Raw genomic sequence first — 18,660 nt, 5'->3', positions numbered from 1 at the left:
TAAATAGGTAGTTTCATTGGTACAAAATACATTAATGATATTGTGTATCATAGTGCATTTATGAATTAATTGTGATTTAAAAAAATAATATGAGGAAATAATTCTTATAAAACCTTGTATATTCTGAAAGTTTATTTCAAAATGACGGGATATATTTCCGGCAAATCAAGAATTATAAAAACATAACATATGATACATGGCATTGGATATGGATATAGTTTATTGGATATAAAATGATTTATGCAATATAAGACGCTCAAACGCTAAGATCTAAACGAATTGTGAAAAAAATAATATATAAGGATTACAAGAAAAGTTTATACATGTCATGAAAATGTAAAAATATTCTAAGTTGCGCACATGATAATATAGTTCAGCTGAAAACTGAAAAAAATATATTATTTTGATTGCGATCAAAGACAATCGATAAAATACAAATACACTTATGATCACAGTGACAACAATATTCATTCGTCTTTGTGATTGCTCGGTTACAGACAAAGAATTCTGTAATGTTCTTATCTTTTTAACATGCAAAAGGGTCATTATAGAACAGACTATTAACAATATGAAAAAATTGACGATGAGATAAAGTGTCTGTCTATATATCCAACATATTGTATCTGCAGTATAATTTGTAATAGCTACAAAAACACTGCTATATATCCATATTGTGAGTGAACACAAACACACCGCTGTTACAGTTAGATGTTGTCTGCTTTGTAGGGGGTGAACAGTGATTAAATATCTGACAATGGTCAGTAAACACAAATGAGAAAAAGAACTCACTGCAGTCGTGTTTATTAGAGTCTTCGACCTAATTCCGAAACTGTTTGTCATATTGTCAAAAGTTTGCATTGTGACTGATAGAAAATCTGCCAAAGCCAACTGTCCGATAGCAGCAAATGTCGGTGTGTGGTATTTCGGATCGTATACGATTTTAACTTTTGTGGCAAGGTTTCCCATGCATCCAAAGAAAGCAATAGTAAAAATCACATAGGTAAATGTTATTTCGAAAGTCGTTTTATTATACCAGAGTTGCAAAGTAAATCCTTTTGAAGTTGAGTCATTTTCGACTTCATTTTGGGTACTTATTCTCACATTAACATCCATGTTGTCGGTAGCAGTTAGATTTATACTGATAATTTTTTTTTCTTAATGGACAGATAAGTTACGTAGTTTCGGTTTACACATACATAAATCACAAACGTTTTATGCATATAACTATCTTCTGTTTTTACAACGATAAATAATCACAAATGCAACATTGATCCAGGAAAAGGGATATGCCTACCATATATAGGACAAGTAGGCTTTTAAAGTTTAATCCACATCACATGACTATGTATTTGTCTTATAATTTAATTTCCTGGTCTGCTGGTGGCTTATTTACGGATACGTATAACCGCCTCGGGTCAATGTATCATATTGTAGAACACGGCATATTCTTAGACTTCAATTGTCGGACATAACTTGTTTTAAATTAAGCAACAATCATTTGTATAAGTGACATTTTTGGACATTTTTGGTCGGAATTTATACTTATTTACGACCACTCAAAACTTATCATTAAAATTACCAATCTTTCTATCAGACTGTGTAATTTTTAAATATTTTACAAAAATATATTATTCTTTATATGTGTTCAACATTGTTTTCTGAATAAAATATCCACATGACATACGCGTATTGTTTTATTATTTCACCTGAACTAAAAGCTTTTCTTATATTATTTTGTCTGTGTGCCATAGGCAACGGAGATTCAAAGTTGTAAAAATTAATGATTACGCTTTTTTCAAAGGAAGATAACTAAGAAATATTGAACATTTTTGAGAAATTTTCAAAAATCTTCTTCTCAAAAACCACTTGGCCTGAAACTTGTGTAGAAGCATCCTCAGGTAGTGTTTATTTAGTTGTATAAATCATGACCCCCGGGGATAGGGCGGGGTCACAATAAGGGTCGAATTTTTACATAGAAATATTTAGAGTTAATCTTTTAAAATCTTCTTCTCAAAAATTATTTGGCCAAGAGAGCTGAAACTTGTGTGGAGGCATCTTCATTTAGTGTAGATTTTCAGTTGTGAAAATCATGACCCCTAGGGGTTGGGTAGGGACAAAATGGAAGCACCCTGCTGGGGTAATGTAAGTTTAATGTTTTGGAAATCATGACCCCTGGGGGTAGAGTGGGCCACAGTGGGAGAGGGGTTCAAATTTTTACAAAGGAATATATAGAGTAAATCTTTAAAAATCTTACCTAAGGTAATCTTTAAAAATCCTACCTAAGGTGTAGGTAGGGGCCACAGTGAGGGATAGCATTTTTTGCATAGGAATATATAAAGTAAATCTTTAAAAATCCTTTTCTCAGAAACTAATTAATCAACCAGGAAAGCTGAAACTTGTATGGGAGCAAGTTCAGGTAGTGTAAATTCAAAGTTGTGAAAATCAAGACCCTCACAATGGGTGGGTCGAAGTTTATTATAGGAATATATGGAGTAAATCTTTAAAAATATTCTTCTTAGAATTTTATCAGCAGGGCGATTCTTTCAAATTGTGTAGACTTTGGCCCCCGGTAAATTCTAAGGCGTCGCAAGGGGTTTAGAGTTTGATGTAGGTTTATATTCCATATACATAAATAATTGTTTAGGAACTCTTTTGAGAACTACAATGCTCAACAACAAATGACAATAAAAAATTAATTACCCTGTTAGAAAAGGGACTAATAAGAATTAGAAAATCCAAGGGGAAAAATGGAGTTTTACTTATACATGATCTACATGTATTATACATTAAAAAAAGCATGCAGATACCAATTGATGAAGCTGGTACTAGTATAATAAAAATGTATGCCACATGTTGCATTGAATTTTTACTTGCAAATAGTTGCCGTTAAAATCCAATTCCTTTCACCAATTAAATTTATGTTTTAGGGTCCTATCCTCATGTTGACATTAATTAGGATCCTAGATATAAAAAATATAACATTTCGAAACCTGTTTCCAATCCAGTAATTGTTTCCAATTACAAGAGTTGAAGCTATATAAAAGAGCATTTACACTTCTTTAAAGGTTAAATCACCCATGCATGTTTTAACTCTTTATTTTACCTGCTGTATTTACATTCAATAAATCTTCCATTAGATTGGTGACTTGCTGAAAATTGACTTGGTGCATTTGCACAAATATTCACATCTGATAATCTGATTGAGACAAGAAGATAACTGATTACAGATGTCAAATGTGTTAAAATTTAATAAAGATATATGATAATTTTTTATAACTTTATTTTAAAAATTGATTTGTCGTCATAAATGGCAAAAATCGACCCTATTACATTTATTTATTGTTTTATTGCTCTCTTGTTGTACCTTTTAACTAAATCAATTTGTAATTTTGCTGTTTGTTTTATTTCTAAATCTATTTAAAACATTTCAATTAAAACAAGATGCCCACAGGCCTCGATGGTCACCTGAGTTCCATAGCTCAGAGAATGACATGTCAGAGAATAATAATTAATCTTTCATAATATTCACAGTTTAATTTATATTGCACACAAAATGCATACAGCTCATTTTTACCAGGAAACAATGCACAAAATATCAAAGTTTTTATAAAATAGAAAAGAGAACAAATTTTAATTAAAAAAGTATCAATTTTCTATGTAGTTTTTGAGATAAAGTTAAAATTGTAAATGGACGTCACACAGCTATTACAAAAAGTAAAAGTACATGGTCAATTACCACCCCCCCCCCCCAATAAAAACCCTTCTGTATAATTGTCTTGGCAAAAAATTTCACAGTTCAACATTAGGACATTATAAACATGATAACAATGCATGACTTTATTTCCCACGACTGTACAGAAGGACAATTAATTAAATCGATACGTTTTCAATATCTGGGCAAATTGGCTAAGCCTTAGGATCTGATGTCCTGATATTAGGACCACAAAATTCACAGTTTATGTAGAGGATTTCAAGGACATCATAACCATGCATTTAGTTTTTTCTCAGTATTTTGATATTTAGGTTCACATGATCATCCATGTTGTAGGTAGTAGAAAGAGTTATATCCAAAGATTTTTTTTTAAATCTAAGAACAAATTAATCACATCTATTTACACAAACGTTTTAAGCAAATAACTACCTCTATCCTCTGTGCTGACAACGATAAATGAACACAACGTTGATCCAAGAAAAAACAATATGCGTGTCGTACACAGGGTAATATGGCTTTAAGATTTCAAAGTTTGTTCAGCATTACATTATTGCGTATTTGTTTTGATTAACTTTCCTCGTTTGAATTGTACGTGTCTGTGTGTGTATGTGCTGGGGGGAGGGCTTACATGTATTAGATGAAGTGTGTTTTTATTTTCTTGATAAAAAAAAGTGCATTTATGGCCTTAGTAAGATCTGAATTTCTATAATTGCCTCATTTTCAGCTTATCGCAAAATGATTATTAATGCTAAATTTTGTCCAATGAATAATTAATTATAGTCTTTTTGAGTTGTTTTACAATTTCAATCTCCTGCTGTTTTCACAAAAAAGTTTTCACTTATGAATTCATTTTGCCAACATGCAAAGCATATAAATAATTATGCAGAAACTTATCATTATAATCAGTAATTTGACAAACAGATATTTGTTTGATTTTTAAATATTTCACATACATGTATTGCTGTAATATCTGTGAAACATTGGCTTAAAGGGGAAGGGAAATCAAAAACATATCTTATTTTTATTTATTAATAAAGTTGTTTAAAGTATCACAAGTTGTCTTGCTGTTTTGTAAATAAACTGCATAATTAAGTTTTAATGCACGTTTTAAGTTAGAAAAATCGTATTTACTATAAGCTGACATAATGTAGAACTTGTCTGTATCCCCCCCCCAACAAAATAACCATAAAATTATTTTGAAGTCACACCATCGATTCCGGTTTAGTTTACATATACAATATACAAAGTGCTATGAATAAAATGCGGGTTAATGCCTTCTGTTACTGAAGTAATCGACTGAGAAAAATTGGTAATTTTAAGGTTCATACGTCAATCTAAAGAATATAATACATGTATGCATAAATATATGCATTTTTATGAAATAAATGTCAGATGTTCATATGCTATCATTCAAAGATGAGAATGACCTCGAGTAAATTTTTATTCCAAGTCAAGTTCTTCGCTAACTGAAAAAATATGCTATAATTGTAATAGGGATGTATAAATACATTCTCTTACATCGGAATTATCAAGTCAAAATAACAACGGAAGACATTTTCTTCGATACTTGGCATCTGTTGACAATTTCCATAACTTCGCGGATATTCCTTCGAAACTAACCTCTGTTTTTAGATTTCAACAAACATGCTGTTTTTGACATTGGTTTTTTATTTTGTGAAAAGTCAAAGGTTAACGAACGATAAGATATTCTCATAACATTCGTTTAATTTTTTTTTCAATTTAAACTTATCAAAGACAATTTTAATCTATGAGCTGAATACGGGATAATTTTTTACAATGCTTTGCATATATAAAAATACGATTATCGTACAAATAGAGAAACCAACAAGTTTACGAAAAAAGATAAATTTAGATATCGTTTTCTCTACATGATAGATTTATCATTTCCTAAATGTTATGTTAAGACTATGTTAAATAAAGTATTGAGAGAAAACTATTTGTAAAGTGTACAAGAAAAGTGTTGATGGTTTTAGATTTTAAAAGTAACAAAATATATTTGATTTCGATTTTCACTAAAACAAATTGTGCTTTTGTTAATGTACAATGACATAAAATTACAATGCAGTTTGTTTTGTGTACATTTACATGTAGTTACCAGAAAAGCATCTGGTAATAATTTGCAATTTTTAGGTAAATGATAAGTGTTAATGACATTACTGGACATAGTTTATTAGAAATAAAGGTCATATGAAAAAAGCATAAAATGTGTTATCAAACAAACTTTTGTGATTAATTAGAATGTTGTCGATCCTTGTTACCTGAGCGGAAGAAAGTTTGTCAAGATACCAGGGAGAATTGAATGACGTGATAGGTCTATCTAATTTTAAGGGGAGAATAAATAAAGGTTTCAACAACTTTCGACCAGATCTTTGGTATCTTCAAAATGTATATGGAATGGTAAAGTGATTGTGAGTTGGACCTCCATTTTTGGAGATATGCAGATCATATGGTATTGCATACACCTTTATGAGGGGTGTTGTCTGAAAGATCTTTTAAAACGCTTCAGTTCTTCCAAAAAAAATTATTTAGTTAGCAAGGAACAGTTTCGGGTAAAGTACCCGTCAATATTTTTGTAAAATTGAGACTTGCTGTACTTGAAGGCTTATGAGTTTTGCTAAAATTCATGAAATGATTTTCAATGATTATCATTAGTTAAAGGGGTGTCTCGTTGACATTGATATGCAATATGTATGCCCCATATGTTGGGTACATGACAATCAGAAGTAAAAAGCGAAACCTGCGGCTATGACTGTTGTGTTGACTTTACACAGTGAAATTGCAAGTTACAGACGGGAAGTAAAATAACACGAAAAGTAGGTGGATGGGACATTGTAAACTATACACCGGTAAGTTTCTGACATGTGATAGTTCAACATGCACGCGGTACGGAAGGTCAACCCTCTGCAGGGAATTAGCTGGGGAGGTCTAAAAAACTGAAAAATCATGAAAAATTAGCAAAATATTAAAGGATCAAAATCTCATAAAAACCAGTATGTAGAGAATTTTACAGCTTTTGACTAGTAATTTTCTTCAGAAATTGGTGATTGGCCTTAAAAAGAGTGAATTATAGGTATTTGTGCTGAATAGGACCTGAGGAAATTCTTGTTACAGAGTTCCGAAGACATGCATCCCTTGGCTACAAGAAATTGTATCAAAAAGAAACTGTCCCCTGCCACCTTAATGCAACAACATAAAAATTAAGCACACAGATCGTAGATTAAACATGAACCTAAAGAATGTCTCCGGTTATTTTGTTACTGTCTTAGTGTATTTATCATTTTCTTTGATTCCTTCAAAAATACTCTCTTGTAGTGTTCAGTGATGTTTCCAATCATACTTATGCTGCTTTCATCAAACTTAAAGCCAAAAGAAATGTTATATATTTTGAAAAGTTATTGATATTTTGTTTTGCTTTAAGGTAACAAGGACAATTAATCAATTTACCATTCAATAATATGTAAAGCAGAGAATTGTCTTCGCACTGAAAGTATACGTCCCGTCTTGTACACTTAATATCTTCAAACGTGGCTATGGCACAATTGCCCTTAGGGTTGTTTTTTGTCACTTACAATAATGAACAACTTCCAATGGGATATCGTGTCATCCTCGATGCTGTATACAAACAGCAGACACATTTATTACAATAACGTTTTTCATGGTTGAGGTAGATTAAGCAAAAATAGAAGACCTGGTATTTAATTTTCTGCCGTTTGATTTATGAATAAGCATACAAGCACTGTACCAGTTATCGGCTATAATTTTACGTTTTCTTTCCGTGTTTCATTATTTCTTGATATATTTGAATAAAACTTGAAATACTTTAAATGGTGAACTCCTTATTTATCCATCGGTTAGATTATATCATCATTTAGAACCCAAAACATATTGTTTTTGTGCTTTTTCACGCTCCGAATTTGCCGTGTGTTTTACGATTTACTGTACCAGTTATCGGCTTCGTGATAATAACATAGTAAAATCCTTGTATATGTTGATTATATATTCTGCACATTGTAAATTGAATTATGCCCCTTGTGGGGTCAGCTTATAGGTCGTAGGGGTTATTATACATAAACAAAACTCATTAAATTTATTCGTTTATCATCATACGGTAATACACAAAACCGTATGCTATTCAATACATAAATGTGCAATCAGGCGTTCAACTGCGCCATGAATCTCGCAGAATTTAGTAAATTCCTTTTGTTTATAAATGTTATATGTATTGATATTATATGTCAAATCAACGAAGGGATATAATAACGTATCACAAAGAGGCCATATTCTATTTTTAACTTATTACGTCACTTCCCCCACAGCTGAAAGTGCAAAGATGTAAATCAGCGGTAAACAATAATCGTTAAAGCTTATGTTTAAAACAGAAAGCTTTCAAGCAAACTTACTATTCTTTATGAGACACAGACGACTGAATTAAAAACTTAGGATAAGCGCGTGCTGTAAACCCGAACCCTCAGTTTAGCCGATAACTGGTCTTAGCCGATAACTGGTACAGTACCAGTAGGCTAGAAATTAAGAAATAAGATTGACTATTTATGATTTCAACTCCATTGAGAAAAAAATTTGGAAACATTAAATATCGGAATATCTAGAAAGTATATAGGCTTGTATCCCAAATAAAAATGACCTTTTTCAATTTACAGATTCCAGAAAAAATATTTGCTGTCTGAGTGAATACTTTAATTAAAGAACGCGCATATAACATTTAAATCTCTCTTCATTTCTAATACACACTTGTAATCTATTTTATTTAGTAGAAAAATAAATTACATTTGTATTTCAACTATCTATATGATTATTTAGCACGTTTTCTAGAAATGATATTGAGCCGGACATGTCCGACTCGTGATCAAATTAATAAATTTTACTATCCAACTCCACATCAGTTATGACATGTGTTTGTAAACTTAAATCTTAATTATTGTGCACTTGTCACATATAAACTGCCAGATGATCAGTTCAATCATTCCATGGAGACCCTGCTTTTACAAATTCTTCAATTTCTGATTCTGAATATGAATATACTTTTTAATCTTGTATCTTTGATTTAAATAGTGTAAAAACCCTTAAAAGAATTGGCGTCTTATTTTGTTCTAAACATAAAAATATATATAAATCACTTTGTATATAGGATTACAAAGTTTAATTCTGTTCTCCCAATCGAGGGGATAAACACCAAATAAAACATTACATACATCAAAACTAACATTTTTTAGCACTTCTCATATTTAAGTATACTAAGTGCATTCCATAAAGGTTTTATCTTCTTGCATGTTGCAAAAACATGTTGTATAGTTTCGGACTTTTCTAAGGAATTCCTTTACAATATATTATATCCATTTTCTGTTTATAAGATAGTACGGATTATTACTAAGGAACGTAAGACCTTTTTGTTGCTTTTGCAAAAAGAGTCTAGTTACATGCAATTTTTATATTAGAGTTGTACCACAGAGGAATATTGAAAACATTCTTGGTATTTAATGAGCTTTTGATATAGAGGCTTGTTTCTGTAATAAAATTTATTTAACTATGAGATTAACTTTATCAAAGAAATACTTGTTTGTGGTGGTGGCAATGGCTTCCGATTCTGTCCATGTTTGCCGGTGTTATTTTTATACTACGAGCGTCAATAAAAAAATACGAAGACTTTTTTCCATAGCGATGTTATTTAACGTCATATGAATACTAAATTCAATAGACATAATTAAGCAATTGTTTTAAACAATTTGAAATGAGGAAAGTTTATATATTCCTTTATTTCTGAGAATTAGTTAGAATCTAATCCTGCAAAAATGAGGTCACGGCGCACGATCAAACTTTGTGTTGTGTGAACAATAAAGCATATTATGTTGAAAGTAATATATCCATAAATTGGTCCAACTACCAACTAAAATTGAAACCTAAAATTACATATTGTCATTATTTTCTATGTACAAAATAATGACGGGGTATATAGATTTGTTGAATAGATATCAGTTATTAAGACATACAGTTTTCTTTAAAATTGACTAATAACATTGACGTCGCCGGATGGCACAACGGAAAGTATATATCGTATGCATCTAACTCGGGAAAAAGCCAATAAAAACTGTGAAAATGCTCGATGGTGGAAAAAATTATTTGCACATTTGTGTTGAACTCTAAAACATTTGTGGTGTTGTAGTAAATGCATTTTGAAGATCAAACAATACGTAAGATAGTAGAATATCTGTAAATATTTGATCAAAAAATTAACAACGTTATCTTACATTCAAGGACTGTGAACACAGAGACATGCAGTGAAAAATAAGAAAACTTCGAGAAACTAACATTGATGGCAAGTGAATATTGCCGATTGAATGGTGAAATGCACAAAAGACTCAAGGAGATATAAAGATTAGATATTTCTATTAACTGTGCGTGCGTCATCTTGACGTGATGTTTTCAACGTTACGTGCGCTGTGGTGACAAAGCATGTTGATTTTAAAATCGGGTAACAAAATACCTTTTCATCATTTGGAATGAAACTTCGTATATCAGTAAAAAATGTATTGTTGCATAAATTAATCTGTTAGTTATGACTTTATTGAAAAATATATAAAAGATAGCCACACTGTCTTCGTATTGTTTGATTGACCCTCGTATGGGATGAGTTTTAATTGCAAAAACAAGCGCATGTGGCCATCACGCAAAATTATTCTAGTTCATCTCTGTGATAACACCCACAATCCATTTTTCAATTCAGTTTATTTCCATAGTTAAACAAATCAGAATACATAAAATTATATCAGTTTTCTTTTAGAAAATACATGAGATAACGATGAATGTTTTACAAAATATAATTAAATAAAAATAAGAAACGTCGAATTCCTAAATTTCATCTCAATTTTCAATTGCTTGCAGTAGACATTTTTCTTATTATTGAGTTCTTTTGTATTATCTACACAAAGTCACCTTACTAGTTAGTACACATAAGCTTTTACATTGTAACAATGTTTAATATATTTAATTTCTAATTCTTCATAAAACATTTCAAAATAAAAAGAAATTCATCCTCGATATCATTTTCGTTACACATATTACAAAACATCTGACTTTTTATAACATTGTACCTGACTTTTTCAATGTTCCAAAAGTGAGAGATAAAGTTATAAAATGTGCTATACATGTTTTGCTTTTATGATAATCGGTCTCTTAAGATGAGTTTGTAAACAGATATTGTCTATCAAATGCTGATACAGAAAATTCTTGAAAGAATTTGTAATATAAGAAAAAAACGACATAAAACTTTGCTTGAGGATATATCATATTTCTTCATTCAATTATCTCTTAATTTTAAAGTTGATTTTTAAATTAATTTTAAATCATATGATTAAACATATACCGGTATTTGATAATTCTTAATGCAAGAAAAAAGTATAACAATCTTTTCGTTAGGGTAATGCAGGTATCAGGGGAATAAGCTACCACATTCCTGTGTGATTATTAGTTTTTACGGAAATTATAATTTTCTAAACCAAAACATTTGATTCGACAACACACGTTTACATTTAAATAACTTATTTTAAAAGACAATACTGCTACTATAAACACCCCATAAAGTACATTTACAAAACTGAATCAGCCATTATTGTTTATTGGTTAATTTGTAAACTAGTAGATAACATTTTTTCACAGCCTGCAAGCTGGAAATTATTAAAACAAATGTAACTAGATCTCGTTACGAGTAACGAATAGATCTTCCGTCCGATTTGTTTTACATGCATATGATACAATGCATTATCGACACTGTCTGCCAAATCTGAGATCTTGTTAAAACTAATTTTTTTTTGTCTTGGGACCGGAAAGGGACGAGCGGAAAAGATGAATGGAAATAAAAGATAGTATATCTTGTACATTTGCCTAGTGTACGTCACTGTTTATTAGAATAGATGAAACAACCAAGAAAGTCTGTTTAACTTGTAAAAAACATAAACTGTTTAAACTCTATCGGTGAGTACCGTAAGTTACGGTTGAAAAAATAAAACGCATTATACACATTTTCAATCAATTGTCTATGATTTATTTAAGTTTTCTGTATCAATCACTTACATTGACTCAAATCTCGCGGGTTTCGAATTTGTAAAAAGGAAAGCTATCAAAGAAATTTGATATATCTAACCGGAAGTAGAATATTGCTTATATAACATTGTTTAGTTAACATACATACTATCGTATACTGATATATTCATTATGTGTTAAACAAATAAAATAAGGGAAAAAAATTAAGTGCTTCCAGTGACGACCAGAAGTGACGACAAATCACACAAAATAATTTAAACACTGAAACATACATAGAACTATCATTCCACAAAGTTTGGTTGTTCAAGTCGTCACCGTTTTTGAGATCTCGTGGTTCTTTGTCTCGGGAAAGGAAACGAAAGTGCTCAGTGAAAATAAAAGTTTCGTAACACGGGATAGCTGTGTTTTTTTTCATCAATTTTACTTAAATTGTCAAACAAAAACAGTTTAATACTTAAAACAACTTGTTCTGTTTGAACCCTTCCAGTGAGGACCAGTGTTACATGTATATAGTTCTTTTCCCCCTAGCCATCTTTTCCCCCGGCTTCCCCCCCCCCCCCCCGGAAAAATGGCTATATAGCAGTTTTCCCCCCCACGGAAAGCTGACTATATAGTGGATTTTCCCCCTTTTTATAGCCAGATTACCCCTACGGAAAACCTACTATATAGTGGATTTCCCCCCTTTTTTACATTCCGGCCATGTTTATGGCGGATCATTTGGGGCAATAATTTGCAATTACTGAAATGATATTAATTTTCATAATAAAGGATAACTATGGCATTTAATAATACATAGCAAAAAAATATGTTTTTTTCACCCCTGATATGAACAAAGGCTTGCGTCTTCATAACATTCATGAGTCATCATCATTTAATTTCACCTTTTCTTACATATTTTTGGAAAACCTTTTCCACGGATTTCGGAATACCTCGAATCATTTTCATCTAATTCTTGCTTATCTACAGTTTTGACTTCGACGTTTTGAACACGTTAGAACACATTTGAGTGCATCGTGGGTACATTTGAGTGCATCGTCGGTACCCACGGGTTTTCTAAAAGCAGTGTACCGGATGGAAAACCCGTGGGTTCCGACGGTGATTTGAGTGAAAATACGCCGGTTTGGAACTTTAATTTTCGCATGTATTACCATATACGTATAGGCTCCTCCCAGGAAACTAACTGACCAATCTTGACTTGATTTTGTAGACGAAGGGTATAAGAGGTGGAAATGTTTTACTCCCTTCGTCCAAAAGGCTATCAATGTTAAATTAACACCGAAAGAATGGACAGTCTTAAATACAATCATATATTTCTTCTTCTAAATATCAAACGAGAGACAGGATTAAATGATATGATGAGCAACTGAAATGTTTTACATTGATTGATTGGGTCTAAACCATGGGTAAGGAGTATTATAATTGATAATATATTAAAAGCAGGTGTAAAGTTAGTATTTACAATTTTGTTTTAAAGTTAGGCATATTCATATTCATTTTTTTAAACACATTTTTACGACACGCGAGGTTTTATGATGTAAATATTTAAAAAAAAAATTGAAATGGATTCACAACCAGAACAAAGTCGGTACCTTTGCTGGTTACTTTGGAAAATGTGAAATGGAGCCTGAACTAACCTTATGCATCTATTATCATTCACTAATTGCTAATTTTTAGTTTGCAACGTGATTTATAAATCTAAAATTTTGAAAACGATGCCATATAAAACAATATATATGATTCACTAACCTTAAAATCTTATACTATTTATTATACATTTTTGCAATATAGATTTACTTGTATGCCATATCATTTATTCGAACAATTAAACAAGGGAAATAAAAAAATCAAAAAACCAAAAAAGCTAACTCATCTTTTGTGATGAGCTGACTTATTTCTTGAATATAAGCTTGTTCTTCTAATCAATTATCAAGTAAAAACAGTCGTATATCAAATGCGCTTTGGTTGGTTATATATTTTTGATTTTCAGTTGCTACTTCTATGAATACAATTTTATTGATTTATTTATCTAGTAATGTCCTTTATCATTAGTCATCTCATGAATTAAATAAATGTTTAAAATATTTGAATGAATGTGTATTTTTAAACGATGTTTTTCCTTTGAAATGACCGGGCTCGGAAACATCAAAGGCCCCTACCCTGGGGGCTATAATTTTCAGTGTCACTGACTAGTGGTATACCACTACTACTGTGAAAATATGGCTAAGTGGTCATCTCTAGAATTTGAGATTCGGTTCCTACTTATAGAACACTATTCAATCATTATAATGGGGTTTTAAACATCAGGTCCTGAGACATCGAGGGCCCCTACCGTGAGGGCTGAAATTTTCAGAGTCATCTACAAGTGGTAAAACGCTGCCACTGTAAGAATATATGTATGGTGATATGGTCATCTTTAGTTTATGAGATATTGGACCCTAAAGAATATGCACTTTAATCATTATAATAGAATTTTAAACGTCGGGCTCTGATACATCGGAAACAAAGTTTCTCTAAAACCGATGTTTAGCCTGGATAAGATTTGCAGAAACAGACTGATAGATTTATTAAAAAATTCTTAAAACATTTCCACTTACATTTTCAGAACAGAGAATTGTGCATATATCTGTATATCTTGTAAAACCAAGTACTTTATTAACTTAATTACCTTAAAAAAGTTCTATGTGTAATTCCATTACACACATGTTCAATTTTCAGCATTGTCTATAAAAATGATAAATCGGCAAGACGAAACTTAACCTGTACAGATGAATGCAGATATATGCAACATAGGAGTGTAGAAACATTGATTTTAATTCTTACTGGGTTTCCGTAAATATTTTTTTTTTATAAAATCTGAACCAAAAACGTGAGGGAAAAACCCTACTTTGGGGGAAATCTACGATATAGTAGCTTTTCCCCCCGGGGGAAAGGCTACTATATAGTAGCTTTTCCGAGGGGGAAAAGCTTCTTTGGGGAAAAACTGCTATACCACACCGGAAGTGACGATTGACAAATGAAAGCAGTTAAACACATTTTCTATCAAATGTCTATCATCAGTGTAAGCTTTGAGTCCTAATAACTTGCACTTTCTGAGATCTCACGAATAAAACATTTGTTTAAAGAAGTCTATCTGAGATATCTCACCGGAAGGAGAATTTTTTATTTATCAAACATCGAATAGATGACAAATGTAAGGATTTATACTTATGTTTCATTTATATGTTAAAATAAATGAAATGCCTTAAAAAAATGATTTTCAAAGTGCTTCCAGTGACGAACAAAAGTTATGCAAACAAAACAAAATAGTTTGAAGACATCTACAACTATCTGTCTATCAGCCTACAAAGTGTGAATGCTCAAGATCTCATCATTTTTGAGATCTCAATGTCACAAGCTTTTCGTCGCGGGACAAAAAACGGACGACAGGTAATAAAAAATGAAATAGTCAAATGCAGATATTATTATTTTCTATCATTTCAAACTGTATATGAAAAATCTTGTGAACCAAAAAAGGGGGGAGGGGGATGTCAAAATTGGTACCCAATTTTCAAGCCATGGTATGCTCTAAAGAATAGCACCATTGGCAAAAAAACAAAAATAGTAAGAACATCTTCAAACTATGTTTTACCCCAAAAATTTCATATTCATATCTTTAATTATTTTCGGGTTTTTGTGTGCACAAAAAAGGTCGTAGAAATGTACTAAATGGCACATAAATCGGTACCAAAAGTGAAGAAAATGTGTTTGAGGCATGGTGAGGTGGCATGGTGGAGTGAGCATCCTCTGCTGACCGTTTACACCCGCCCTGTGCTCTTTGTAGTAATCCAAGAAAAAAACCGTAGACAATAAATGATTAATTGTGGTCCAACAATTAGTATGGAAAACATCAGTCAGCATGCGACACAGTGAAAGATTGTGTTTGCTGACAACGTCATTCATCGACGATATAATGCACTTGCATATCTAAAAAAATGAGAGACATAAACTCCATATGCAGGTAATGAAAGTATATTGCTAAATTAGAAAGGAAAGTTGACTAAAGAAAAAACAAAAATTAACACGTTTATAATAAAGTTTTGTTATTTTGTTTACCACCAAAGTCCTTTTGAAGAAAAATAGCAAAATACGAAGCAAATGACGCAGATTCTGTGGTATCTTTTACATCAAGTTCACTGTGATATATCGAGTCAACGTAAGAATGGCAATAACAATTGTTAATTGATAACATGTCGTCGATATACCTGAATGATGAGTTGAGTTTGAGTTGAGTTTGAGTTGAGTTTGAATGATGAGTTTTTCACGAACCAGTTTTTGAATAAATTCTGCTTCATATGAATACAAAAATAGGTCTGCTAACAATCGAGCACAATCTGTACTTATAGAAATTCTAACAGACTGTTGAAAGACCTGATTTGAAAAAAAATACATACATTGATGTTTTCTGTCAGAAACTCAATCATCTTTTTTGTATCCACTCAGAGTACTTTTGGGCATAGTCTAAATGGTTTTTAACAAAATAATTTTTCAAATGACTGATGGCAACGTAAGTAAGTTTATGTGATTCTCTTTTTTGAAAAAGCAGCTATCAATGATATCAAATAGCTTGGACTCTAATTTATTGGGGATGGTACTATTAAGTGTAGAAAACTCATAAGTTTTGATGCTATTAACTTTAGTAAAATTTGGGGATTTCAGGTTTTCTAAAAGTTTCTTGGAAATCATATGTTTCCACATCTAATTTTCATAGCGTCTTGAATATACTGTTGCACAGTACTTTTGAATTTTCTCATTGAATTATCCAATATAGGTAAGGTAATTCAAATTGATTTTTATTGTTCAAAATATGGAAAATGTTTCAATCTGACATATAAATTTGAAGGATTTTGAATATATTCAACAAATTTATAAAAATGAATTAAATTTTTTTTATTAGAAATTCATTATATCAAATGGAAATTTTTTTTTTTTAAATTGGCTTCCCTTTATGTATCTCTAAAGTATAGCAATCGCCGCTGAGGAGCGCGAAGCGTTGTTAAGCGTCGGCAAGTACTGACCATAATGACAACGGATTAGCCTGGGTGGTGGAATTCGAACAACTGCTGCCTTAAACCTATTGAATTTTCTGTCGACGGAGGCGGCCCACATTTCTGTGTAAATTGCAAATGGCACCTTTTTTCACGTCCACGTCTAGGAATGGAATTAAATGATTTTTGTGTTTTTTATTAAAGTGGGTGTGAATTTTTATTATGACGTCACCATATAACTAACACTTACTTACTTACACAACTATGTAACAGCCCCGTTTATCTGCTCCATTTTGTTTAGGCGGATACATTTTCAGTTGTTAAGAAAGACAATTTTGTGATTTCTTTTATGGTAGATAATATGTGTGCATATTTTTTTGGGATGGAAATACATTGTACCTGCTCCATTTCACGGGGACACCGCTTCATGTATTTTTGCGCAATGATATTCATATACGAGAAAACATTTAGGTCAAAGACCAGTGAAATAGTAATCAGTAGCGGAACCAACCTTAAGAACCTATTCTTTTAAATTTGTTTTTTGCTATAAACGGTATATATACTCAATAAATATATGCTTAACATTTAAAATTATTAAATATTGTAACAATGGAATTAAAACCAAAGACAAAACTGTTGGTTCTTAATGAATTATTACTTATTGATTATTAAAAAAAACATAAAACAATATGAATTGCGCTGGCCACAATAGTTGCACGATTAAACATGATAATAATATCAGGCATAACGTTTTATTTGTACAAAATACATAACACTGTGTATTAAATTGCATTAATAGATTATTTGCGATTTAAAGATTTAAATATGTTTCCCCTTTAAAACTTTGTTTGTTTTAATAGGTTTATATTCAAAACACATTTGCTACAAATTAAAAAATATGATGACATATCATATGAAAATTGACAACGAATATTGTATATTTGATATTTATTGATGCATATCATATGAGATGGTTGAACAAAAAACTTTATATGAATTGTGAAAGAAATAATATATAAGGATTACAAGAAAAGTAAATACATCCAATGAAAACATAATAATATTCAATGTTAACCCTATGATAAAATACTTCAGCTGAAAACTGTTGATGCAAAAAAAAAAATATTGTTATATTGATTGCTATTATAGACAATTGATATAATACAAATATAATAATAATCACAGTGACAACAATATTCATTCTTCTTTGTGATTGTTCTGTTACTGATAAAGAATTCTGTAATGTTCTTATTTTTTTAACATGCAAAAGGGTCATTATAGAACAGACTATTAACAACATAAAAACATTGACGGCGAAATAAATCACCACCACATTTTTCTCAGGTAATGTCTTGGAAGTGTATCTTAAGCCAAGTATAGCTACAACAGTTACTATCCATATTGTGAGTGAACACAAGCACACTGCTGTTGCAGTCAGATGTTGTCTGCTTTGTAGGGGATACACTGTGATTAAGAATCTGACGGCGGACAATAAACAAAAGTGAAAGTAAGAACATAATTGAACAATATCCACGACGATTGTAAAACTTGGCAAAAACTTCCAAACATTTGTCATAGCGTCAAAAGTTAAAGTTGTGAGTGATATGAAATCTGCCAAAGCTAACACCCCGATAGCAGCAAATGTCGTGTATGGTATTTCAGATCGTGCACAATTTTACCTATTGTAACAAGGTTTCCAATGCATCCAAAGAAAGCAATAGTAAAACTCACAAAGGTGAATGTTATTTCGAAAGACGTTTCACTAAATTTGAGTTGCAAAGTAAAACCTTCTGAAGTTAAATCATTTTCGAATCCTTCTTGAGTACTTATGTCCACATAATCGTCCAT

The 18,660-nt window shown here is 31.3% G+C and overlaps 1 protein-coding gene and 1 pseudogene across 1 annotated transcript; both read right to left on the bottom strand.

Moving 5' to 3' along the window:
- Positions 1 to 270: 270 nt before the first annotated feature.
- Positions 271 to 1,113, bottom strand: LOC128161062 (trace amine-associated receptor 6-like). The gene has a single exon (XM_052824311.1). The coding sequence runs from the start codon at positions 1,111 to 1,113 to the stop codon at positions 271 to 273; it is 843 nt and encodes a 280-aa protein (XP_052680271.1).
- Positions 1,114 to 17,800: 16,687 nt separating this feature from the next.
- On the bottom strand, positions 17,801 to 18,660 carry LOC128161061 (somatostatin receptor type 5-like; annotated as a pseudogene).

The sequence above is a fragment of the Crassostrea angulata genome, chromosome 8 (assembly GCF_025612915.1).
Source record: "Crassostrea angulata isolate pt1a10 chromosome 8, ASM2561291v2, whole genome shotgun sequence".
NCBI lineage: Eukaryota > Metazoa > Mollusca > Bivalvia > Ostreida > Ostreidae > Magallana > Magallana angulata.
The sequence above is the reverse complement of the archived record's forward strand: the minus strand, read 5'-3'. Positions and strand labels throughout refer to the sequence as shown.